General features: G+C 41.4%; 1 protein-coding gene across 35 annotated transcripts in view; it reads right to left on the bottom strand.

Annotated features, from left to right (window-relative positions):
- The window catches only part of RIMS2 (regulating synaptic membrane exocytosis 2), a gene marked incomplete at its 5' end in the record, with an annotated part of 943810 nt that overhangs the window by 672936 nt on the left and 243049 nt on the right, over positions 1 to 27825 (bottom strand). For all 35 annotated transcript variants that reach the window (XM_082257909.1, XM_082257877.1, XM_082257910.1 and 32 more), the window contains one exon: positions 23560 to 23870. In XM_082257909.1, the coding sequence (XP_082114035.1) occupies positions 23560 to 23870 (311 nt within the window). The remainder of the gene's footprint in view (positions 1 to 23559; positions 23871 to 27825) is intronic.

Here is a 27825-nt window from a genome sequence, read left to right as displayed (position 1 = left end):
ATCCACCCACATGCCTGGATCGGGACACCCGGCTCAGCTTCTCAGCGAGCCACTGAAAGCCTGAGCTGCTCGCCCCCGCCCCCTCCACAGCCAAGCGCTCCAGTGAGCAAGGAGGAGGCAGACCCGCTCATTCACTGTCTGCTTAGGGAGCTGTGGGAACCGAGTGATTGTCGGTGTTTGATTGCTCCTTTCCCAGTGTTAGAACCGATGGGGACAGATGCAGCATCAGACCGATGCTGCATCCACCTAGGTAAGTATGATTATTAAAAAAAAGTATTCCCACAATTCACACAGCGTGTGCTCATTTAATAAGCTCTGGAGCAACTGCACATGCATAGTGCAACTGCACTTTGCAAATTGCACAGTCTATTTGCCTTTAGTAAATCAACCCCTTTGTTCTCAGAATGGCACCCATGCCAGTGAGCAACTTCCTGTATTCACAATGCAGCAGGGCAGTCGCTTGGCACAAGACCCAGAAGCTAGTGGAGGTCAGTAGCAGCACTGCCTACTACAGAAATTTCTAGCTTCCAGGAGGATCCCACATGCATACTTACATTGGTCCAAGCTGTAAAAAATGCCATAGCTGGAATTCATCTTTCTGTCATTATCTATTATTATACTAGAACGGGACAATCAGGATGAGTGGGAGTGGGTGTTATTATAGAATGATAACCAAGATTTTCAAAAGAAAGCTGCGGAGTGTCCCCTGGTGATGGGACAGGTGTGCACAATACCAGAGCATATTTATTGAGCGCTCTATGCTGTCAGAAGCCCAAGCTATGTTGGCCTTATTTGGACCACTGTCCAGAGCTCCAGGTAAATGTTGAATTGTTGATTACGAGCAGACTGCTTCCTTTGCATTAGGAGGTGTCCAGTTTATCATAGTGTTGGTATTTGTGCACTGCTTTATCTGCAGTTTGACGTCTAATTTTTTCACCGTCAGCCTTTCGGTGAGGCAGCATTTCATCTTCCTTCTTCTCAATTTTGTCTTTTCAAAATTGAGAGCTTAAACATTGCCAAGCAAAGGCGCGTGGAAGGCCAGCAACTGTGAGACAATGTAATTGGGTTTATTTTATGCAGGATCTTGTAGTGGCCCATACTGCATCTCATAGGGACCTACATATTGTATATTTGCATACACATTGCATACTATGTACAGTCATTACATGCATGCACTGCCACCTACACATTGGTAATGCTTACATCTCCACGTAAAGAGTCATTCATTAGGCAGTGGCGGTCTCACAGACTACCATGTGAATGACTCATTCAGAGGGGAATGTAAACATCAACAATGTATAGCAGCGGCGATGGCGCATGCACCATTTAGAAAGGCTGATGGCCAAGGTCATCCTGCGCCTGCACTGCTCTCTACACATTGTTTATGTTTACCTAGGCAGGTTCATATGGCCATGTCTATTTATGCTGCATGCATGTAAATGTTTGCACAAACACTTACATGCATACGGATTAGAATACGATAAAATTTGAGCACATTTTTTCCTTGTTTTGGGTTAGGCAGCTAAATGCTACAGACCAAAATGGAGGATAGGTCCATATAAGGTTCATAGCATACAATACTCCTGGAAATGTGGTTTTGCACGCCATCACTGCAACTATTGTTACATATTTTATATGTTTCTTAGATGGTCCAATTTAACAAGCTCCTCTGAGAATCAAAAATGCTGGCTATTGCTTGCAAAGACTTCCCAATATGCTGGAAAATCTTATGACTGATGATCAATTGTCCCTTTTTCTGTAAATTAACCTTTTAGATGTGTCACCTCATTTTTCAGCCTGTAATTGCCAGTAACTAATGAACTAGCAAAAGATGAGTATCTAACATCACCCAAGCTCAAAGAGGTGGACACCAGCATGTAACATTATGTTAACAGTCTGGCTGGAAAGAATTAAAAAAAAAAAAAGTAGTAGAAGAGCTGTAATTCATATCTCCTGGGGATAAATACTGCTTCAGACTTCCTTCAGTGCTTATCCTATGTTTTTAAACCTAGGCAATTCACATGGCCTCTTGCAAAGGCAAGGATCGGAACTGTGATGCTTCCCTTAAAATAAATAAAGGCAAAATGTTTTATTTAGTTTTGGATAGCGTGGAAAGGGATTAGAACCCCTATCAGTTTTTTTTTTTTTTTTTTGCTGTCTGTGCCCCTATTAGCGATATTCATCCTTACTGTTTGGCCTGTTTACTATTATCATAGAAAGTAAAAGTAAAAGAAAATGCCAAATTTTTGATTGTCCCCAGAAAAGTATTAAAGGGGAAATCTTCCAATGGGGATACTAGTTCTGGTGGCCTGGGGGTCCCCAAGGGATTCCCCTAATTTTCAGGGATTTCCTCTCAATTCTTGTTTTGGCTATGGGACAGGAAATTAAAGTAAATCTTCCTAATGGGGCACAGATGACGAAAAATGAACCAACACGCACGCACGAACGCACGCACACACACTTACTTTATCCAAAATGAGAAGGAAAAAATATGTTTTTCCTAGGATTCTACCTTAAGATGGGATCATGCCTTCATACAATAAACCAGCACTGACAGAAGCCTGGAATGGCAGTTTCTCCAAGAAATCCTTTATTTTTTCTATTGCAGCATAGTCTTACCATAATGCTTAAAGGTCTAACCCATACAAAGATGATATTTTACTTTCAGATGACCACTGGTCATCTGAACTATTTGTTTGCTTCTTATAACTTGCAGAGATTCCAATTGCAAGATTTCCATGGGGTAGTCTACGTCTCCACAGTTTCCAACAAAGCCATAGAAAGCTGCAGAAATAGGACGAAATAGCTTGGCTGCCGCACACCTCACCCGGCCTGAGTGGTTTGCAGGTAAAAGCAGTCTCAGCTTGATTTATAGAGACCACATCCCCAACATGTTTCGCTCCACCCCACTGCCCACCATCAAGTTCAACTAAAAAACTGGTTAATTTTTCGTCATCTGTGACCCATTAGGGAGATTTTCCTTCACTTCCTGTCCTATAAATAAATTGGTTCTAAAGCCTCAAGGTTTTTTTACTTTAATACACAGGAAAACCTTCTGTGTCATAGACTCGCCACCTCACCCCCATTATGCTTACCTAAACTCCATTGCGATGCAGCGATGTGCATGAGAGCTGCGACTATCCTGCTGTGACCCACCACCCTGGGTAGATTGATAGCAGTGGGACCCATTGGCTCCTACTCTCCTGTCAGTCAATTCCAGTGATGAGGGAGTGGGGCAGAGTCCCACAGTCTGTATCAATGAACGCAACAGTGGGGCTCTGGAGCAAGCCTGCAGGTATACCCCCATGGGAATCAGCTTCCTATTGGAGGCATCAGCAAGATAGAAGGAGCCAGGAGTGCCAGCTGGGGTTCCGAGAAGAGGAGGATCGGGACCACTCTGTGCAATTCTATTGCACAGCAGGTAGGTATAGACAAGTTTGTTATTCTTTAAAAAAAAAAAAAAGATTCCTTTACAATCACTTTACACTCTGGTGGCAGGGCAAAACATATTGGGGATGTGGCCTGCATGAATTGAGCTGAGGCTGCTTTTACCTGCTAATCACTCAGGCCACGTGAGATGTGCGGTGGCCAGGCTATCTCTTCCTAATTTTGCAGCATGCTTTGGCCCTGGACAGACCTCTCCTCAGCCTGCGCCCTCACCAGTCTGCAGCATCCAGTTTATTGGACTTTGATAGCCTGAGCCATAAAGAAGGTTTCACTTTCTTGCAGGTGGACTGCGTTTTTATTTACCTGTTCTACAATATGGCAGATCTATTGAGGAAGGCTTTGGCTTTGTAATGACCATGGCAGGTGGTCAGAACTAGAGTTTCTTTTGGCAAAATCTCAAATCCTGGGTCCCCAAGAAATAAAACAAACCTGCCAGCAGTCATGTTAACTAGTTAGTCAGTTTGAAAAAAAAAGACAAATGTCCATCAAGTTAAAGTAAAAATCTGTAAATATAAAATATCAGTTTGGGGTGAAGGCATTCTTTAAAATGGATTAGTGTATCTGATGGACATCCCTAAGGGGCATGAGCATACCCACTGGACAATTTTTTGTTTTTGACTTATGTGAGGTATGTAATTAATGCAATTTATTTCTATACAGTAGTTGATGACAAAACGTTTCTGTCTAGTCATCACTTCCTAGGCCCCTAATAAGCAATACTTGCTAATTAATGCAACGTATAAGACTAGCCAGATTGGCAGGCTTTCATTATGAGCTGGAGATCCGCAACTGCTTGAGTCATCAACATCTGTTCTGACTTACACACAGCACCTCCACAATGGAACAGACATCCCAATTCTACACTGTTATGTGAAATTTGGAGCAAGCGTGGAGCTGTGGCTTATTGGAAACAAATCAGGTTTTGATTACTGTTCACGTGCTATGGATTTCAGGAGGCAATTTAATGCTGCCTGCGTTAAGGAAAAGACATCTTGAATCTGAATTGAAATGGCCTTGATATGTGTATAACGTGTGTGTCCACTGCATTTCCACCAACTTGTATTAAAAACAAATGAAATGTAGAACAGGCCATGCTGTGTTTGCAAGGTGTTGCATGGCATAAACTAAAAAAGGGCAACATCACTCCATGGGATGCAATTCCAAATTCCAACATGACATCCTACAGCCTCCAGTACTTCACAAACATGTCAGATGCAATGGGGTTGATTTACTAAAGGCAAATAGACTGTTCACTTAGCAATGTGCAGTTGCTCTCTGCAAGTGAAGTTGCTTCAGAGCTTAGTAAATGAGGTAAAACTTCACTTTGCAAAGAATACCCAATCACATGCAAGGGAAATAAAAAAAACAGCATTTTTGCTTGCACATGATTGGATAATGGAATAAAGCAGAGCTTCTGCTCATTTACTAAGCTCTGTAGCAACTGCAATTGCAGTGTGAACCTGCATGTTGCAAAGCTTACAGTCTATTTGCCTTTAGTAAATCAACCCCTTTGCATCTGACATGTTTGTGAAGTACTGGAGGCTGTAGGATGTCGTGTTGGAATTTTGAATTGCATCCCATGGAGTGAATCAACCCCATAATCTCTGTAACCCTTTGTTTTTTATCTTCAAGCTTGAACTAAAAAAATGAAACAAAAAATTTTATTGTCTCATAGAAAGACGATCTCAGTATGCGCCAACTTTCTTCTTCATCATCAGCCTGTCATACGTCCTCTCTAAGTTGGCCATTCTGCTGATTCTTTAATAGACCCTAAAGTGGAACCAAAATCTGCAATACTTACCTTTCCTTCAATGGTCTTATGTCCTTCAACAGTGCTGGCCTCCTCTACCCGAGTTCTTCTGGGTAAGTCTTCATTGGCCAGCAGGGAAGAAAGTCACTCGTGTGCATGCGCAGGTGAAGTCATCCCAGTATACAAGATCTGTGCTGGAATGTACACTGAGCTGTGTAGCTCAGTGTACATTGCAAAGAAGAGAAGTAAAAAAACACAAGGGACTTTTAGTGGAGGTTAAACAAATAAAAAATACCATATATAAAAGCAGATTCTTAGACCTTATTACATAGAAAAAGGTTTAAAACAAAGGAATGCACCAAACGTAATTCTAACAATTTTCACATTTGATTCAGACTGTAGATTTTCTTCTTCAAAGCTGTCAAGATATGTGTACTAATCAACAAACAGGAAGGAAAAACATCATAGAGCTCAATGAGCTTTGTGAAACAATGTTCACTTCATCAGGAGTTTGATGTTTCTGACATGTAATAAAGTCTAAGAATCTGCTTTTATTTATGGTATTTGTACTTGATTACCACCTTCCCTTCCAGCCTATAGCAGGATGATGGCTTTCCCATCATGACTGGATGCCATATGACGTCCTGTCAGGAAGTGCCACGCAATCTGTCCATGGATCACAGCTGATGACTGATCAGTGTTACCAGCTTGCTGTCTGTACCATGTGAACGCTGTGATCAATCACAGCAGGTCACATGACAGTTATACACAATGGATGGCTTCCTTTCATGCCATCCATGGTGTACAATTGTGTTCGTATCTGTAATTGGTCAATTTGAGCACATGGTACAGACAGGGCCAATCACAGCCCATCTGTACCATGTGATTAGCTTTTACAAAACACAGCTAATCACAACAAAACAAACTGAATGAATACGTTTTATTAAAGAGGAAGTAAACCCTCCTCTGCAACTTGTACCTATAGGTAAGCCTATGATAAGGCTTACCTATAGGTACTGTAAATATCTCCTAAACATGTACAGTTTAGGAGATATTTAACTTACATGCAGCACGTGACGTCACTGGTGCATGTGCTCTGAAGGAACGGGCGCTCGTGCCGTTCCTTCAGAGCCCCGTGCCGTGACCGTCGGCTCCCACGCGTGATCAGATCACTGGATGCCACGATCCCGGAATACGGGCGACTGAACATGTCGCCCGTCATAGAGGTAAGCGGGCGGCACGGCGGGGGCTTGTTCAAAGGTAAGTATTTCATAATGCATACTAGCTCATTATGTGTTTATCTTTCAGGGTGAAAAAAAAAAAATTTGGTTTACAACCTCTTTAAGTAAAATGCTTGCTTATAGCAATGTATTTCACTGCTAGGAGTGTATATATACACATACATACATACAATTTATGTAGGGGGCCCTTAACTATATATATATATATATATATATATATATATATATATATATATATATATACATACAAACAAAAATGTTTTTCCTTTAATTTCTATTTTAAATAGAATGAGTTGTTTTATAAGGTAAGGGTTCACGTATACTTTAAAAAAGGACATATGAAATTTAACCTGTGAATAGTATCACTGACTTGCAAAGCCTTGCTTTGCACTGCATTGTTAAGTGGAAGCAGCCATCTTGGTAGAGGAAGGCTTCCTCTTTTCAGAACAGCTCCCTCAATGACATGTAATCAGTTGACTGGTGGAAGGATTTACAAGAAGCAGGTGGGAAAGCACAAATTCACAGAATGAATAAAGCAGAAGCAGGAAGATATTGGTCTGCAGGTCCTCAGGTACAGCTTCTCCTCCAGCAAGGAGAACAGTGAGTGACATCACAACATCTCACTCCAAATCTCATGACAAAGTGTACATTTTTCAGGGTCTTGATGCTTTCTATAGCATAAAAAAATCTTCACTTGTTAAGTTTAGGTTCTGTGAAGTTTTGTCCTGGAGCCTGGGGTGCTGCCCAAATTCTCCCCACACCCTTTGCGCCCCTCGGCTATGTATCCCAGGCTCTGCTTGTCCATCTGCAGGCCCGGGACCGGCATAGCGGGTGATGCCAGGGAGAGAGGACGTCCGCTCTCTCTACCCCTTCTAGTTGTAGACCCGGAAGTGACGTGTGGCCGGTCCTCATTCACAGTTTCCCTGGCCATCAAGGCCAGGAAAGAATGTAATGCACTGCGATGTGCATTGCATTCCATTTAGTGGAGCACAGGGAAGACACGCAGGGCCTTTTAGACCCTGGGCGTCTCATTAAAGAGAACTTGTCCTCAAAAAATTCAGCACATAGGGGACTTTTTGCCCCCTATGTGCTAAAAAAAAAAAAAAAAGTTAAGTAAAAAATTAAAGTTACACCAAAGCACATAACCCCCCCCCCCCCAAAAAGTATTGAGGCCCCCCACCCACACATATATGCACGCACAAATGTAAACGCACACGTCAGGGCACCTGTGCCTAAAAACATTGATTGCGATACATGTTCACCGCGCACGCTGGAATGAGAGCAAGAATTATAGCACCAGACCTCCTTCGTAACACTAAATTGATGACCTATAGGGGACTTTTAAAGCATCACCTATGGAAAATGTAAGGTACTGACATGTTTAAGGTTTGACATGTTGGGTATCTATTTAGTCGATGCAACCTCTTTATATTCTACCAAAAAACTGGGTAATTTATTGTATTTGCAGTAATATCTTGTGACATAAAAAAATTGGAACTACCACTATTTTATTCTCTAGGGTGTCTGCTTTCTGAAATCTATATATGTTGTTTGGGGGTTTTATGTAATCTTCAGGCCTTAAATAATTTTTTAAATGTGCAAAAAACACAAAAACAGCTCTGGCTGTGAAAGGGTAAATGAAAATTTCACCTGAAGGAACAGGTTACATGTTCCACCCGTAAGATTTATTAGTTAAAAAAACTGGCTCCTAACTTTTTTAACTGGCGCCTAGATTCAAAGCAAATTTGTCTCGCCCTGATTCACATCATGATAAACTAAGCCTGGGCAGTGTTCTGAAAAGAGGAATGGACTGCGGGTGTGACCATACCTGAAAATGACTGATACTACACATAATGATACAATAAAAGAAATTGGATTTCCATGAGCAAAAATGAACTGAATGTACATAGAAAGATTTTTAATGTTAGATGGGAGATTATATAACTGGTCTCTGAGCTTTCTCTAGAATCCCTCACTGGTGAATATTAAATCAATGTGTACGTATTTAATGGCCTCTACTGAGAATGCTCGTCAAAGCCCTATGGGTGCCGATTTATCAGAAAGTTGCTTAATTAACTCAATGAAAGCAGCGGTGTCACATAGGCAAGCTTCTAATGGCCGCAGCAAAGTTAGAGCATGATCGTTTAACGTACAACACAGTGTTAGAAATCTAATCATCCTTAGAAGATTAGGAGTTTAATCTTCCTCATAAGACTTTAATATCTCTTCCATTTCTGCACTCGTCTTATTTCTTATTGCTGCAAAATGCAGCAAACTGAGTGATGACTTTGCCATTCTCTTACCAAGACTGTCCTCCTTCTCTATCCTGGTGTATGAGGAACTTTGATTTCACCCCATGAGTCTCAGTGCCAGTGGGGGTCCATCCATAAGGGGCGCAGAAGGGGCTCCCCCCTAATGCATGCGCCCGGTCCCTAATCTCCATGCAGGGTGCCGGACGCATGGATTCCAATAGGGTTTTTGTTTTTATTTTTTGGAAGCACATGATTAGAGACTGAGGCTCTAATTGGCTTAAAAAAAGGCTGGACTCGGGGCGCAGAGCACTGTGGTGCAAGTGAGAAGGAGAGGTTTGTTTTCCGCCTCCCCCAAAATTTTGAGCCCCAGCCACCACTGCTCAGTGCTCTGCTTCTGAGACATGTTTGTGATATCAGTGGGCATTGTTTCTTCTCATCGGTGTTAATCTTGACGTCAAATTTCAATTTAGTTTTAGTCTTTTGACTAAAATGCCATTTTAATTTTAGTCGTATTTTAGTCATCTGAATTGTTTTAGTTTAAGTCGTATTTAAGTTGATTAAAATAGTGTTAATTTTGTTGACGTAATTAACTCTGCTTCTCATTCTTCACTGATAAAATACTAGCAGTCCTAAAACCACCTTTGCTATATATCACATGAAGTGTAAAACCTTCGCAAGATGTATGTGCTAAGGTGAAAAGAAGATGTATTCCATTTTATTATAGAAAGTTTGGAGTTTAAGAGATACATTTTATTGGTCTCATTCTTTGGCTTAAACTCTGAAGTTTCTGCAAAAATCAATGGCTAACACTGTAAAATACTCTATAACCATTTTAAGATGAAAGGAATCATCTCGCCCTGTTAAATATTAACCTAGGAACCATAAGGAAGGCTTGGAATGTCTTATTTTCTGTAACTTCACATAGCGAGTCTGTTAACAAATTTACTAAAAGACAAATGGAAATTCGAACCGGTGGGAATGTTGATGATCCAAAAAAGAATCTTTAAAGACTTCTGAACTCTACTGATGTAATCTTCCTGAGCAGCAGAGGTTATTAGAACTAAGGGAGCTGTCATCAAGACAGCCCGACTATGTCCAACTTGTCCGCCCAGCTCCGCCATTTATAGAAGCCGGTACTACAGCTTCCATGAATGAAACATGCATCGATGAATGGAGGGGGTGGACCTGTCAATTATCCATTTGTCCTCTATTTATAGATCAGGTTTCATTCATAGAAGCTGTGGTATGAATGGAGCAGCTGGGTAGAAAGGGCAGGCATAGCCAGGCACCGACAGATGAGGTCACAGGGGGTGGAGGAGTTGACATCGGAGGAGAAAAAATGTTACTAAACGAGGACACAAGCAGCACAAGGAACTGAAGGTAAGTAATGTCCCTTGTGCTTATTTTTAGTCTAAACTTAGGCTTTATGTGTTTGAACTCATTTTGGCATAAAGGTTAATTAAAGGATAGGTTCGATTAGGCATTCACAGAGAGCTGAGGTTAGGGTTAGGTATTACAATCGGATTATGTGTCAAGTTTTAGCGGTAGGTATGAGTTAGGTGTTGGAGAGGTTCATTTAGGAGGCTACTGGTTTGGTTGAGAGAATGTTAAGTGTTAGGGGTCAGACTAAGGGTCAGGTTAGGGTAAGGGATCAGGGGAATTGCAATTTTTCAGGTCAGAAAACCTTACATTGAGCTTTTAGTACTGAGAACCAACACAGTGTTTCAATGCAGTGCGAACCCCTTACACTACCAGATGGAAAAGGTGCAACATGGCTAGACCAACTAAGTCAAGTTGCAAAGCTTAGGCTGGGAAAGGGAGAAGCAGCACAAGAAGCCCATCAGCTGGCCCTGAAGTGCTCATGTGCTTACAAGGAACATACAAGGAGAGAGCAAAGTGACAGTGAGAAGAACTCATTGATATGTTGATCCTCCCTTCATTGTCCAGTTATGGAGTGTGGGAAGGACAATACCTGTATGGGTTACTTAACTGCAACATAGAATATAGAGGTTTTCCTGTCCTGTCAGGCAGGGCTTCTCTGTATGACAGGGCAGTATAAATCTCAGAACTGGATGAATAGAAATACAAATCCTTTGGCAGCCAAAACACCACTTGTATATGTATCTCATGTGCATTTATCTGTTTGCCTGTAGTTCATCTTCAAATAAGCCCAAATTTGTCTTTTGCTTGAACCCATCCACTTTCTCTGCTCTAGTTTTATACATGAGGCCCAGCGTGCAAAGAGCAGAGGAACTGATTAGAAAGTCAGACTTGATGAATAGTTCTCAAGAAAGATCCCCGTTTGGCTCATGCTTGCTCCATAAATCCTTTAAGTTAATTGTCTTGTATACACAACAGTGAGCTGAGCCATATGTTTAAACATGAGAACATTCTAGATAATCTGACACAAGGACCCAGCTTAAACCACATATAACGACTGCACACAATATACCCCAAAGGAAAGCACTCCTATAAAGAAAATATAGCAGATATAAAATAGTCTGCTTGATCTTATGACATTAAAAGTGTAAAACCTTTGCAAGTAAAAAAAAAAAAAACAGTCTGATGAATCCCATCTGTTCCAAATCACTTAGAGATAAAAACCTGCTAAATCCTATTTTTATTTTATTTGTAAAAAGTGGTTCAGTGTACTAACAGTGGTCAAGAATGACCAGGCACCCCACTAACAATGAGAAAAATCAAACAAATGTTCTTAAAATGAACATTTTTTAAATTGGTTGTAAACCCACTTTAAAGACTTTTACCTATAGGTAAGCCTATATTTTATTTATTTATTATTTATTTCAGGTACTTATATAGCCCTGTCAATTTATGCAGCGCTTTACATATACATTACACAATCACATCAGTCCCTGCCCTCAAGGAGCGTACAATCTAAGGTATATATTAAGGCTTACCTATAGGTGCTATAAATATCTCCTAAACTTGCACCGTTCAAGAGATATTTACAGTACATGCAGCCGATGACGTCATCGGCGCATGCACTCTGAAGGAACGGCCACCCGTGCTGTTCCTTCAGAGCCCTGTTCCGTGAACGGCGGCTTCTGCGCGCATGCGCGGGAGTGATGTTATCGCTCCTCCGGCCAATCAGATGGCCGGAGGACGCTTACCAGGAAGCAGGAGGGCCGAACATGTCAGCTGTCCTTTTGCTGAGCGGGCGGCACTGCGGGGCTTAATTTTAAGGTACGTACTTCATAATGAGCTAGCTCATTATGCCTTTGTCTTTACAGGATTTTTGTTTTCTCATTTTTTTGGCTGAGTTTACTTCCTCTTTAAAGAAATTCTGGTGTATAGCAAGCCAGAAATCCAATATAACAAACATCCTTCCATATTAGCATGCATATACTTACAGTATATGCCTACTATCTACAAGGCAGTATGAAAGGAAAAGGGGGAGACGGTTTCTAAATCCCCCTTTTCCTCATGGGATAGTGGCGGGGGGGGGGAGTTTCAAGGCACCCCCGAGAGCTTAGGGCTCTAGGGGAGCATTACTGGGTCAGGTGGCTCTGGTAGAGGTCAGGTGATCTCTGCAATGGCCATGTGACCTTGTAGAATTTTCAGGAATCCCAATAAAGGGGAATATACAGGGGGTTCCGTTCAAGTAGGCTAATTCGCCTCAGAAGACAGAGCTGTGGTGTTCTAGGAGTCTCAGTCTACTGGGCTAACAGCGTCTTCAGAGGCAAGAAGATAAGCCTGTTGTGGCACAATTGACACACAGAGCAGAAGCTCGGGAGCGAGCTTGCTCAGGTGCTATGGGGGCACTCAGCAGAAGGGAGAGGCCAGGAGCGGCATTAGGGGACCTGAGAAGAGGAGGATCGGGGCTGTTTTGTGCAAAACCATTGCACAGAGCAGGTAAGTATGACATCTTTGTTATTTTAAAAAAAAACCTGCCTTTAATATCACTCTAAAGATGAATTGCAGGTATATATGTTTTTACACAGTTACACAGAATGAGCTTAATCCAATGTAGTTATGCATTTACCATACCTAGTTAATCCCTCTGGAAGCTGGAAATCACTGTAGTAGGCACTGCTGCTCCAGTGATCTCCACTAAATTCTGGGTCCTGTGCTGAATGGCTGCCCTGCTGCACTATGAGCACGGGATGTTGCCTGCTTTGCACCGACACCATTCAGGGAACATCGTGCATTTTCCCAATGAATGCGACATGTTCTCTGATTGGACGGGGTAGAGGGACAAGATGATAAGGTCACGCCATCTCAATGCACAAGAGGCTGCATTTTTTTAATGACACTGTGCATGATGCTGTGTTGTGTTTCAGAATTTCAAAGGTGCATTGGGGGGCCAGTTTAAAACACACACAAAAGTGTGAGCATGAACTTATCCAGACATGTTTTCTGCAACATCCCCACCTGTCTAAGCTCTGGTGTCAGAGTTTAAACAATAGAGTAACGTCAAATCCACCCCATGTGCCTAGGCCTGAGCACTGTCACATGGGGAGGTCATGTGATCCCTGCTCTACTGGAGAGGGCTTTGGCAATGCAAGGAAGTGGTGGGTTTTGAGTGACACTGTCACTTCCCCTTGAATCGACAAAGTGACATTGTCCCATTAAGGCTTTGCTCCTTTTACAATTTACTAATTAAGCTTACATGGTCACAAACAGAGGCGGCTCTCTAATTAGGCGATTAAGGCGGCCGCCGAAGGCCTCGCACTTAAAGGGGCCTCGCAGTCTCTTTCCTGCCCAATAAAAAATATAATTTTTTTATTTTTTTATTATGAGAATACTAGTAGCCTTGCCTTATCACACTTGCTAGGCCGCCGGCGGCCGCATCCGCAACATTGCCGCCGCTAGTATACAGCATAACTGCAGGCCCCGCACTAACATTGGCTTCGTCTCGGCCAATGGATAGCGATGACGTCACGACGCGACGTAGCCCCTCCCCTGCATTCTCCCGCCTGCAGTACCAGGAGAAGAGCAGAAGACGAGAGAAAAAGGTAAGGACAGCGAGTGACTGATCACCAGAGCTGGTAAATAAAGGTTGTCTATGGCCTATATAACAGAAAGTCTATATGTCACAATCTCAGCTACATGTGCTCATACACTGTAAATAGTGCAATGTTCAGATTGCACACCTACAGCATAGGTCCAGGAGCACCATAGAGCCATGAATAGCAAATACAGACATCACACAGTCATTGAGATAAGAAGTGATAGCTGATCTCCAGCATGGGTCCAAAGACAGCAATAAAAACCCAACAGAAGATGTTCTCAGGCAATGCGTGAATTGGTGCATCGCTTCCTATTATTGGGTCATAAATGAACACCTCAACGTCTGATACTGATTGGGGCAGATGCTGCTTCTACCATGAATATACAACTTTCATAAAAACTTTACAACGTCGCCTATTCAATCATTTCCAGTCTATAAAAACCCTGGTGGTTAATCCTTTCCATACCGAGAAGGCATAGGAAGAAAAGCCTTTGTTTTTATATGACAGCGTTATTAATTAATGACAATGACCTTTCTTCAAGGTGTGGATTAGCTGACATACAATTATTAGATGCAGTCAGCGGCTGGATGACATTTATTCCCTCTGCTGATACACATGTGCTATACGGACTGAGGATAGCAGAGGAACAGTACACCTTACAGCAAAGATGGAAGGGGTGTCTATCATCACTAAGCAAATATTTTGGGTCATTATTGCCGCAATTGCTTTTTATCTGACTTTATTTTTACAAGCCTGATCTGAAATATGTTTGTTATATTACATATAACGATGTTTAACGATGTTTAAATTAGCCAATAGGAGGCTCCTGCCAGAAAGCCATAAGCTTGCAAAATCCTTGTGCACTTTGCAGTGTTATCTAAAGATTTATTAGCCTGTCCAGTTCACCTCTGTAAATGTCTAAACCCCTTCCCCTATGTTATAGAGGAGAGGAGATGGGGAGAGTAAAAAAGCCCATAAAATAAAAAAGAAGACTAATGCAGTCACCACATATAAGGACAGCTAGCTGCAATATATTAGATTTTTGTTCTTACATTTAGATACACTTTAACACTTAGTAAGAGTTGTCAGGGAAAGGCAACTAGGGAGGAGTAAGGTTGTCATAGAGGGGTAAGCAAGGGGAGGTTAATCTGTCAGGGAAAGGTAAGTAGGGAGAGGTAAAGCTGTCAGGGAGAGGTAAGTCTGTTAGGGAGTGGTAAGTATGGACAGATAAGGTTATCAGGGAGATATAAGGCTGTCGTGGAAAGGTACGTTTATTAGGAGAGGTAAAGTTGTCAGATAGAGGTAAGTAGGGAGAGGAAAGGCTGTCAGGGAAATGTAAGTAGGAAGAGGTAAAGATGTCAGGAAGAGGTAAGTAGGGAGAAGTAAGGTTATCAGGGAGATGTAAGTAGGGAGAGGTATGGTTGTCAGGGAAAGGTAAGTAGGAAGAGGAAAGGTTGGCAAGGAGAGGTAAGTAGGGAGAAGTAAGGTTATCAGGGAGATGTAAGTAGGTAAAGGTATGGTTGTCAGGGAAAGGTAAGTAGGAAGAGGAAAGGTTGGCAGGGAGAGGTAAGTAGGGAGAGGTATCGATGTCAGGGAAATTTAAGTTGGGAGAGGTATTGTTGTCAGGGAAATGTAAGTAGGAAGAGGTTAAGTTGTCAAGGAAGAGGCAAGTAGGGAGAGTTAAGGTTATCAGGAAGAGGTAAGTAGGGAGAGGTATGGTTGTCAGGGAAAAGTAAGTAGGAAGTGGAAAGGTTGTCAGGGAGAGGTAAGTAAGAAGAAGTAAGGCTATCAGGGAGAGGTAAGTAGGGAGAGGTATGGTTGTCAGGGAAAGGTAAGTAGGAAGAGGAAAGGTTGTCAGGGAGAGGTAGGTAGGAAGAAGTAAGGTTATCAGGGAGAGGTAAGTAGGGAGAGATAAGGTTGTCAGTGAGAGGTAAGTAGGGGGAGGTAAGTTGGGAGAGGTATTGTTGTCAGGGAAATGTAAGTAGGAAGAGGTAAAGTTGCCAGGAAGAGGTAAGTAGGGAGAGTTAAGGTTATCAGGGAGAGGTAAGTAGGGAGAGGTATGGTTGTCAGGGAAAAGTAAGTAGGAAGTGGAAAGGTTGTCAGGGAGAGGTAAGTAAGAAGAAGTAAGGTTATCAGGGAGAGGTATGGTTGTCAGGGAAAGGTAAGTAGGAAGAGGAAAGGTTGTCAGGGAGAGGTAGGTAGGAAGAAGTAAGGTTATCAGGGAGAGGTAAGTAGGGAGAGATATGGTTGTCAGAGAAAGGTAAGTAGGAAGAGGTAAGGTTGTCAGTGAGAGGTAAGTAGGGGGAGGTAAGATTGTCAGGGAGAGGTCCTTTTGTCAGAGAGAAGTAAGGTTGTCAGTAAGAGGTAAGTAGGGAGGGGAAAGGCTGTTGGGGAGATGTAACTAGGGAGAGGTAAGTAGGGAGGAGTAGGGTTGTCAGAGAGGAATAAGCAGGAAGAGATAAAGTGGTCAGGGAAAGGTAGGTAGGGAGAGGTAAAGTTTTCATGGAAGGGTAAGTAGGGAGAGGTAAAGTTTTCATGGAAGGGTAAGTAGGGAAAGGTAAGGCTGTCAGAGAAATGTAAGCAGGGAGAGGTAAGTTTGTCACAGAGAGATAAGCAGTGATAGGCAAAGTTGTTGGGCAAAGGCAAGAAGGGAGAGGTAAGGTTGTCAGGGAGAGATAAGTAGGGAGGTGTACGATTGTCAGAAGAAGGTAAGGTGAAGGGGTTTCTAGCTTAGATTATGTTAGGGGTTGAGAAAGGTAGGTGGACAGACAGAGCAAACCATGTCAATTTTTGTCACTCTGCTCAATACAATTCCTCATTTTCCTTCTGGATAGATGGGACATAAAAACTGTGCTGTATAGTTCCCCAAAATATCAGCTTTGAGCCGAAGGAGATAATGCATCATTGCAGGATATAACTTGTATAAAGCACCCACACTCAGTTATCTTGTATATTATTTTTATTGGGGACAAAAGCTTTAAAGAAGAACTCCACTAAGCCCTATCTGCATCTAGACTGCCCACATAACAGAAACCAGGACAAGGGCATGATGAAATGAAAAGGCTCCCGGTGTATTTCTCCATTCCGGCAGCTTTCTGAAAGCTTGGACTGGCAGAGGTACTAGGCAATTATTTAATATGGTAAAATGTACCATTCGGCCGTTTCACTCCACTACATCTCACTATTGTCATGTGTATGAGGCATTTACCATGTGAAAATGTCATTACGGAGTTGAAGTGTTACCATCAGCAGAATCCATTAAATTGGAGGCGCAACATTCTATTTAGTAATAGATGTTTAGCATAAATATTGTGAACGTCCCTCGATGTGAAGTTCCATAATTAGAGAGAACTTGTGAAGACCGCGCTCGTGTAACAATGCGCTGCTGCAGAAGTTTTATCATGAACTTTTCTTCTGTTGCTCTTGCTTTGAAGCTGCAGTCTGTTATAAATCACCTGCAATGTATTCTAATGAGGCAGCTCTCCATAATCATAATGTCCTGATATTGTACGAGCTCAGAGCTAAATCAAATATGAATATTCATTCTGTTTCATGTTTCAGTCATCGGTATGGCGGAATGCAGCAAAATCCTCCCCTTAATATCATTCTTCATTCTATTTACTGGTCGGTGACATCTCTTACTGCTTACCTACAACTCCTTTGTCTTGGATTAATTTAGTTACTCATCAGGTTCCTGTAGTAATATCAGTCCCCCAATACTGTACACTATTACATAATTCAGTGTTCTGGTGTATACCAGATGTACGATCGATGCAGGTTTAGCATATACTGTAAATGTCCAATAAATGTTCTAATGTATATAGTTGGCTATTCCAAATTGTATTTGGGTGTTACATTCCTTTTAGAATATTTTTAATATTTCCTGCTACTGAATGTCAGGGGTGTCCAACCTTTGGACCTTCCTGGGCCACAATGGAAGAACTCCAATTGGAGGCATTGTCACGTATAAAATACACTATAATAACTGATACGCAGAAAAAGTAGGGCAGATCACAGGTTAATGATCACTGATATAGATAATGTACCTATCTGAGTAATAATACTTCATTTTTTTGTAACATTATTTATTATAAAAGTAAAAAAATGGTCACAGAAAACGAGTGCGATATTTGACACGGTTTTTGATAAAGTAACACATTAATATCTGATTGGATGGATGTTGTAGCAATTCTCAATGAATTCTCAAGCTGCTCATCAGATATTTTGGTTCTAATTTTGCCCTTCGTGTGCTTCAACCTTGAGCCCCGGTTCACATTTGTGCGAGTGCCGGGTTCGCATGTAATATCGGAGCGCACTGCTCCGACATTACATGCGATCAGCTGTGCGGTGCGAGTTTAGCCATACAGTTTGTATGGCTAAATTCGCATCGCACCCGGAGCAAACACGCACAGGAGGCATTTTTGCAGCCGCATCAGGATCGGATCGCACAGCGGTTCACACTTGTGCGATCCGCTCCTGTGCGAACTGCACGATCGCACTGCGATATGCGATCAAACTGGGGGTGTCGTTAAGATTACATTGACACCCCCAGCGTATCGCATATGGCAGTGTGAACTGCCGGGGGTGCGTGAGCGATGCGGGAACAGGCTGCGAATTCGCAGCCTTCCCGCATCGCATAAATGTGAACCGAGCCTGAAAATAGTTGCTTACAAATATAGGTGCTGCCGAAAATTGATGACATGAATAAGGCGTGATTATGAAGAGTGAGATATTTTTCTTCAGGAAGATAAAATTGATAAAAATCCAGTAAAGGGAAATTATCGAATTTTTCTTCAGCCGCATGTGTTTGCTAGGTGTAAATGTATTTTTACAACAAATTCCAAAAAGAAAAATCAAAATTTTTAAGTAAGTGTACGATCTTGTGTTGGGCCGCATTCATAGCCATCTTGGACTGCATGCAGCCCATGGGTCGCAGGTTGGACATCCCTGCTGTAAGCTCTGACATTCAGTGTTTAAACCCCTTCTGTAAAGCCAACACAGGCATTGGTCTAAGGCAGTTTTTTTTTTTCAACCGGGGGTGCTTTCTTGGTTCTTCAGGGGTACCTTGGCAAATTGGCTAAAAATTTTCCCAAATTGCCAAAAAAAGTGTCAACAAGCTGGCGGGTGGATCAAGCCTTCCCTTTTATTTTATTACACAAAGCCACCAGTTTTTATTGTGCAGCATTACAATGTGCGGGGCCAGCCACTGACTTCCTAACAACTGATACCATCATAGATTGATAAGGAGAACATCGGGCACCAGGGGCCATCCTTGTTTGCCCCTCTCCATCAGCACTGGGGTCAGGTAAGTTGAATGAGGGAGAGAAATGCTGCCAAACTATTCAGTACCAGTGTGCAAAGGTATATTTCTTTGTAAAAATCACCTCTGTTGTTGGGTGTCCTACATGTGTAGAGGCCGCTGAGATGTGCAAAACTATTAGTTTTGTTTTTTTGCATTTTAGAATGCAAAAATAAATCGCCCTAAATGTTGGGTATCATACGTGTATGGAAGCTGCTACACTATGCAAAACTATTAGTTTAGTTTGTTACATTACAGAATGAGGTGCCCTGAGTTGAGAGTGCATATTTTAAAGAGTGCCTTGACTGAAAAAAGGGTTGAGAAACACAGGTCTAGGGCAATGCCTCTTAAAGCGGAACTCCACCCAAAAGGGGAAGTTCTGCTTTAAGGACTCGTCCCCTGCTCCTCTTGCACAATTGCCACTTTTGAGGAGTGGGGGGGGGGGGACAGGTACCCGATTTTGACAAGTAGCTGCTTCCACTTCCATTCCGAGCGCGGAGCGGAAGTTATCCTCCCTCCCCCTGCAGTCTTCTGGGACACTGACAGGTTCCAGGAGACTGCATCCACCAATCCAGGATGCGCCACGCGACTCACGCATGCACAGTGGGCACCTAGCTATGAAGCCGCAAGCTGTCACAGCTGGGTGCCCATAGAGAAGATTCCGGCGCTGTCGAGGGTGAGCTCACTGATGGACCATGGGACAGGTGAGTGGCTGTTTTTTAAAAGTCAGCAGCTACACTTTCTGTAGCTGCTGACTTTTATTTTTTTTATAGGTGGCTAGAGCTCCTCTTTAATGTTCTTCAGTCAAGGTAGCATTTCGAATTCTGCACAATCCTCATTCTAAAATGTAGCAAACTGAACTAATAGACTTTAACAAAATGGTGACCGTCTGCACATAGACACTGACTCCCTGTTGCATAAAATATGAATGAGATAGGTAAAAGATGGCTTTAGCTCCTGTCCTCCACTTGTAGAAAACTCCTCACGTGTTTCACCCATTTCAGGGCTTAATCATAGAGACAAAACACCATTTTGTTGAAGTCTTCTAGACCCTGACAAGCCAATTCTGTCTGCCTTGCGCCAGTCTATTCACATGCTGATCCTACTGTTAGGAACGTCCACAGCTGGCCAGAGTGGTGCTGAAGGTTGTAATGTCACACAATAAAAATCTGTGGCTATGTGTAACAAAAAAGGCAGATTTGATCTACCTGCTAGCTTGTTGACAATTTTTGGGTGATTTCAGGCAATTTTTAGGCTTTTTGCCCTGGCACCCCTGAAAAAAAAACAGAAGGCACCCCAGTTAAAAAATTTTTGGGGATATTGCTGCGCTAAAACTGATCAGCATAGGATATGCTTACAATCAAAGTGAAAAATCACAAGGAACTGTAAATACACAAAATACATGAAATACTAAAAAGGTCACAATGACCATATGTATCATATACAGCTGCCAACACCTGATCCTATATTAGAGTATAAGGTCAAATAGCATGTGACAAAATATGGTGTAGCGCTAGTATACTAGTTCTTAGAACTTAACAGTCCATATGAACAATAAACACAGATAATTGGAAGGATAGGTCCGTCAAAAGAAAGGAGGAAGGAAGTGCTCCCCAAATCTCATATCAAACTTTCACCATCCTGAAATCCAGTGTATGGAGACCACCACCAAGTAGAAGAAATGGCCCCTTACCGCAACGCAATGATCCCCACCACAGAGATCATTGACCGCTTGTAATGGAAATCAGATGGACCAAGTAGATGACAGTCCAGCTCACTAGGAAGATTTCAATGGCTCCACTCGATGTGAGTACTTTTGGTTTGGAACCAGGTCCTAGGATTGCTCCCTCGAGATATATGCTGTAATATCTCCATCTAAATGTGAGTTGCCACCTACTTTTTGGCCTAAATAAATGTGTGACGGTATTTCACCATGGGAGTTGTCCCTTCTTTTTATTTATGTACTCACATCGAGTGGAGCCATTGAAATCTTCCTAGTGAGCTGGACTGTCATCTACTTGGTCCATCTGATTTCCATTACAAGCGGTCAATGATCTCTGTGGTGGGGATCATTGCGTTGCGGTAAGGGGCCATTTCTTCTACTTGGTGGTGGTCTCCATACACTGGATTTCAGGATGGTGAAAGTTTGATATGAGATTTGGGGAGCACTTCCTTCCTCCTTTCTTTTGACGGACCTATCCTTCCAATTATCTGTGTTTATTGTTCATATGGACTGTTAAGTTCTAAGAACTAGTATACTAGCGCTACACCATATTTTGTCACACCCCAGTTAAAAAGGCTGGTCTAGGGTGTCATGGGGAGGAACAAGCACCCCATGTTTTAGTTGATAGATGTTAAAAGATTCAAGACTGCTATCCTACCTGCCGATGTAATCCGATTAAGTACTTTTTCTTATTACTGCCCCTCCTGAGTTTGCACATTTTGCACTGTACACTCACACCTTGGTTGGTACATTTAGCATTTAGAATCAAACTGCTAACATACTTGGGGCAATAGGCTGTTTCACTCTTCTAGTAGTTAGTTTAAGGCATACTGACACAAACTGTCCCTTTTAGCCTCTCTGGCAAAAACCTTATTGAGCCTTGACTGACTATGACATTTGATCGTGATACTAATGCTAGTCATACAATAGTAGCATTTTTTCATTCAGCCTGCGGGCTAAACAAAAAAAATAAAAAAATCCAACAGATTCTTCCATCCATGCTATGTGCTGCTGGCAGAAGTATACAGTTGGAGCCAAGAATTACCTGCCCGACTCCTTCGGTTTTCAGGTCACGGGATGTTGGGTGGTAGGCTACCGACAGGGTCACCCACCACATGAATTTCTGCTGGTTCACTAAAAGCCAGCTTATGCCGTGCCAGCCAATGGGGAGGAGGGGGACAGCTAAAACAAATTGGTCAAGGGGGTCCAGACATTTTGTATGCGCATGCCAAAATGACTCATGCCCAGTAGTTAAAACTGCTGCTACCTATTAAAGAAAAAAGTAAAGAGTCACTGTTCCCAATGTCTGCACTTCCAAGCTCAATTCACCAATTGTTGTGCCTCAATGTCCACTGAGAAACTGGCATTACCAGGAGTGTTGATCACCTGGGTGCCATGTCACCAGTGTTGGGGGTAACTAGTTACAAAGTAACGGATTACAGTAACTACATTACTTTTTTTGGTAACGAAGTAACGTAACTAGTTACAATACTAATATTGGTAACTACACTACTTTACTAGGCTATAGGAGGTAACTACACTACTTTACTAGGCTATAGGAACGCGCTTTCCTGCGTTACCCAAGCCGTGCGATACAATCGTTATTTCGAAGAATAGAGAGGGATGAAGTTTATAACTTTTTGTTGCACTTTATGTTTTATTCTGTTTTTTTTTTCAGGTTTTGTTCTCATCTTTCCCAAAGCCTGTGTTTATACAATAAACTCTATGCAGAAAGAGTGTCATGTATCTTCTTCTACACGGTCAATTAAGAAAGAGGAAAGTAAAGTAATAAGTAGTGAAGTTACTTTTCAAATGCAGTAACTAGTAAAGTAATCTCGTTACAATTTACAGAAGTAACTAGTAACTAGTTACATTTTTTGAGTAACTACCCCAACACTGCATGTCACCAATCTCTCCTTCAACAAGGAACTGGTGAGAGCTCCAGGAAAACCATGAGAAAGGCAATCCTGGAAGTGTTGGCTTCTCAGCGGTCTACAGCAGATAAGAACTAATGATTAGACCAGTGTTTTGGTGACTTGGGCACCAGGAAACGTGAGTATTTACTCCAGTATTTTACAGGTAACAGCAATTCGTAATCATAATTTTTCATGAAAGTGTCTCTTTGAAATAACTAAATGCGAGATCTGCTATTGGGTTGTATTATCAGTTTGGCATGGCTTGAATGACAAGTTGAAATCAACACTATGCAGTGAACTGTTTAAAGCTCCAGAACATAACCCAGGGATTGCTTTACACTTTTCACTAACAAAGTTCAATGCACAATGTAGAGTATATAGATATTTTAGAATTTCATGTTTCATCTAAGAACCATTTAAATAAAAGAAAAGCCCAGTTACTGTGGTTCACTTTAAATCCTCAGACACCTCTCCTTACCCTCCCCATATGTGCAATTACATTAAATCCCGACACTGAATTTTCTACTGTAATGATAAAAATAGGTGACACGGCAACCTATAGATTGACATTTTTCTTAAACACTAGTTCTCCAATGCAGACTCATGACACATTAATTAGGTGTTGAGCATCTATTGGTTTTTGAAATGTCAACCAAATAGCTGAACCTAACGGTCAAATTCCAGGGAACCTCAGCAGTTCTACAGAATGCACAATGTCAGACAATGTGCAAGTTTCAAATGTACAAATGGGCCTTATGTTGTTTCTTGAGGGACTGTATAATCAAATCTGTTTATAAGGTCATCTAAGCATCTTTTTCATACAATTTTGATTTTATGTTTTTATTTTAAATATGATCAGAGTACTTGTAGATTTTTTTTTTTATGAAAATTAGGTAGCATTCTGCAATAAAGGGAATATTAGGTCCAACCAACACAATGAATGGAAGATCAGGGTTACCTGTCAGATGGTAGATCGCTGGGAACTGAATGCTTTATTCCAGAGCCATTTTTAATGGAGTCTTGCCTTACGATCCCTTGTGGCCGGCTTTTGTCTGTGGCTGGTGTATTTAAGTCCCCTGAGGGTCCCTGGTACTGGGACTGCTCTTGCAGCTTAGCCTTCTTCTCCTGAGGTGCTTCTTCGTTCTGGAGCCCCGTCTGGGCTTCTTCACTGCCCTTCTGTGCTGTATTTGACCCACTAGTGTAAAACCAGGCTCCAGATTTAGTGAGGATTTCTTGTTGTTTTCGGCACAAATTACATACCCACATCACCTGTGTGAATATAAAAAAAGAACAAAAAATGTATGTTAGTTTGAGAATTAAAAAAAAAACAACCCCAAAAACACACTTCATGGAACACACATACTTTGTCAATGCCAACGTAACAAAATAGCACAGTTTAAATTTTTACCATTGGTCACATTGGGAAATCTCGGAACCTTATAAATAAAGGAGGTTTGCACTTACCCCCACTTTCCACTATTTAATAGTTTAATGCTAGAGATGATGGACTGTTACAGGTGTTGGGATTATTGCAGGCTAAGACGCATGCCAAGTGTAAAGCCTGGGCCTGAATACAAGGGACTCCAGAGCAATACAGAAATTGATTCAAAGATCGGCACAGGTGGCTTCAGCACTATAGCAGCACTATGAGCTTAGGATCTGACAGGTTCACTTGGAAAGCCAAGTCCATTGATATTTCAATATTGGGTGATAGTTGAGTGGGAAGTGGGTCAAGGTGCTGTAAAAGGTTAGCACCATACCATATCACTACTGTCTGCTGGATCTTCCACAACCCATGCATTTCCACCAACATAACAGAGGGATTGGAGGCACTATCCCTGTTTTCATTGGCAACTGGTAGGGTCTGAGATGCCTGCCAACCCAGTTGGGATGAACAGCAGTCTAGGGGGCACTAGTTAAAGTTGCCACCACATCAACATCCATGTTGCCCAAAATGGCTGCCTTAAAGAGCACCGATCAAGACCGGCCTTTTAGAGCGATCTAAACAAGCATTGTTAAGTTATAACTTTGGAGACATAATCAAAAATAATAAACTTTTCCCCCATATTTAGCTTTATTTACTTTTCCTGTATCTGACTTCTAAGCTTGAGTCAAAGAAAGGGGGGGGGGGTGTCAAAAGGTCACCCAAATTATGACAGTTGCCCCATTATCTGCCTGATCTCACACACTAGCTGTCTCTTATCTTCTGATATAATATATAAGAAAAAGGTAGGGCATAAACGTAGAGTATGCAGACCCTAAAATAATAGTTTTGCCTGGAGCTTTGCTTTAAATCATCACCGTTATTAAAATCAATAGCCCCTGATTAAAGCAGCGCTCCACCCAAAAGGGGAAGCCCTGCTTGTTCGCACCCCCCCCCTCCACTGCCACATTTGGCACTTTGTGGGGGGGGCTACCTGGTTTTGACAGGTACCCGTTCCCACTTCCTGGTAAGATCACCACACATATGTGGCATATCCAGTCCCTTGTCCTTCCCTCGCTGCCTTCTGGGACCTGTGTGTGTCCCCAGAAGACAGCGGGACCATTCAGAAAGTGCAGCGCGACTCTCGCATGTGCAGTAGGAAACCAGCTGTGAGGCCTGAAGGCATCACTGCCGGTTTCCCTTACTTGCAATGCAAGCACCTGCACCTGAAGCCAATAGACAAATGGACTTGGGATGCCGACATTACGGGATCCCTGGACAGGTAAGTGTCCTCATATTAGGAGTCAGCAGCTACAATATTCGTAGCTGCTTACTTGTAATTTTTTGTTTTTTTCAGACGGAGCTCCGCTTTAAATACTCACCTTCAGGTCTGTTTACGCCACTGAACTCTGCAGTAGTGAACGACTGGAGATCAAGCAGAATCTGAAACATCTGGGAGTGCCAATTTTACAGCCCCCCCGTTGCAAGCTGTGTTTCCTCCCACCTGCCCCTACCTCACAACAGGACACGGCAGTAACCTTAGAGTTAGTGGTTTGAACCACTGAGTGCAGTAGGGGACCAAGAATCCGACATTCCCAGAAAGCATCAGATTCTGTTGGATCTTTCAGTACAACAGACATTAGCAGCAGCAGGTAGCAGGAGAGCATTTATTGTCTTTTTTTGCAGAGGGCCACTAAATGTAAAGTTTGATTGTAACAATAAGGTCACTTTGGAGATACTTTCTGGCATCCAAAAATATAAATAAATAAATAATAGAGAACACCATAAATTTGCAGCACCCAGGTGATCTCACCTGCAAGCTAACAGAACGCAGTTCAACAACATTGTCACTGTGTGATCACCTTAGTGCAGGGTTTCTCAACTAGGGTTCCTCCAAAAGTTGCTAGGGGTTTCCTTGTGCAATGAGCAATTTCTGCCTCGCAGATAAGTTCCCACTGACACCATTGATAATTTTAGCTATCTGTAGGGGGATAATTCTTCCCAATGACCATCACACTGAGGTATCAGGAGTTGTAGATATAGTAATTTTTAGCAGGGGTTCCGGAGACCGGAAAGTTATTTCAAGGATTCTTCTGTGTGTAAAAGGTTGAGAAAGGATGCCTTATAGCCAACATGCCACATGGTACCTTGCCTGCACAAGTATAGTGATATGTAATAATATGTACATACCCTTAGAACATGTATGGATGTCTAAACCTAGAATCACAATCCCTGTTTTCCTCTATTGACTTTTATTGTGACCACAAACTTGTTATGTCAAATAGATTTATTGCTGCGGATTACCAGTTAAGACATTTATAGTGTTTCTTTACCAGAACATTTAAATGCATTCTATTTTAATAATAAATAATTTATCTTTTTGTATTTTAATGCTTCTTTATATAGAGTAATAAAATACCTTAATTGTAATAGCCAATTACAAATAATGCTGAATTATTCAGCATTACAAGCCAATTGGATTTTTAAATATTTAGTCTCTTAAAATAGTTTTTAATGTGCAAATAAAAGCAGCACTTATAATTATAGCTATAAAAAGTAAAAATAGTCTGTAATTTGGGTTTAAAAAATGTTTCTTCAACTACCACCACAGGTGGAACCCAATTGCTTTATAATTCATTAGGCTGCATAGAAAAGGGTCTAAAAATGTTTATTACAATAATAATAAAAATTATACTAAGGGCAAAGTAATAACTGTATAGCTTTGACAGATTTTTTTTTTTGCACACTATTAATTTAAGAAACCACACTTTTCACTTTTTAAAATTAGGTGAATATTTTTTAGCTGAGAGTTTAAATGTTCTATAAATATATACAGTATATACAGTATATATATATATATATATATATACATATACATATATATATATATATACATATATACATATATATATATGTATATATATATATATATATATATATATATATATATATATATATATGTATATATATATATATATATATATATATATATTCTCATTATTATTACTATTATTTTATATGGGTGTATACAAAATTAATTAATAGCCCATTAAAAAAAAAAAAAAAACAGCTTTTGCTTCTATATTATTTTCTATCCACAACAATCCCCTGCAGCACTTTTTTTCTGCCCCTAGATGTTCTAAGTCTTGTGGGCTGAATCATGTCCAGCATCACTGAACCCACTACGCCTGAGTAAAACCCATCCTAGCCTGTGATTGGACAGGAAAGGAGAAGCAGCGCAGCGATTAATTCATCTTTCTGTCACTCTGATTTCTTACTTTATCACTATGCTCCTTGTCAGCTCAAAAACTGACTGGTTCCTTGTGTTGCTTCTTCCTCTCCCATTTGAGCTATGCGGCACAGGAACTGCAAGAGGCTGATACCATGCCAAATTCCCGTACTTGCACTGCCATTAATTAAAATACATAGGATGATGTATTAATGAATGAAGGGTTGCATTAATATTTTGTCTTAAATATCTGCCTAGAGTTCAGCTTTAATGGCAATTCCACTTTGATATTTGTTTTTCTATATTAAAAATACAATATAAAATACAACACAATGGCTGTACTGCAACTTTTTTTACAATAGTAGATTTTGCTCATTTTCAGATAGTATTCAGTCTTTGGTTTCCAAATCAAACTCAGGCTGGTCACCCACCAAGATTTCTGCATTCCTGGCAACTGAGCTACAGAACATAGCTGACACGGCTGCTTGATAATATTGGAATTCTAGGCTTGGTTCCCACTAATAACCAATTGTTGGTGGGATAGAGATACCAAATTTGATTTTAATATGCTC

The sequence above is a fragment of the Pelophylax lessonae genome (genome assembly GCF_965119305.1).
Source record: "Pelophylax lessonae genome assembly, chromosome: 5".
Taxonomy (NCBI): Eukaryota; Metazoa; Chordata; class Amphibia; order Anura; family Ranidae; genus Pelophylax; species Pelophylax lessonae.
This window is presented reverse-complemented; position numbering and strand designations above follow the sequence as displayed.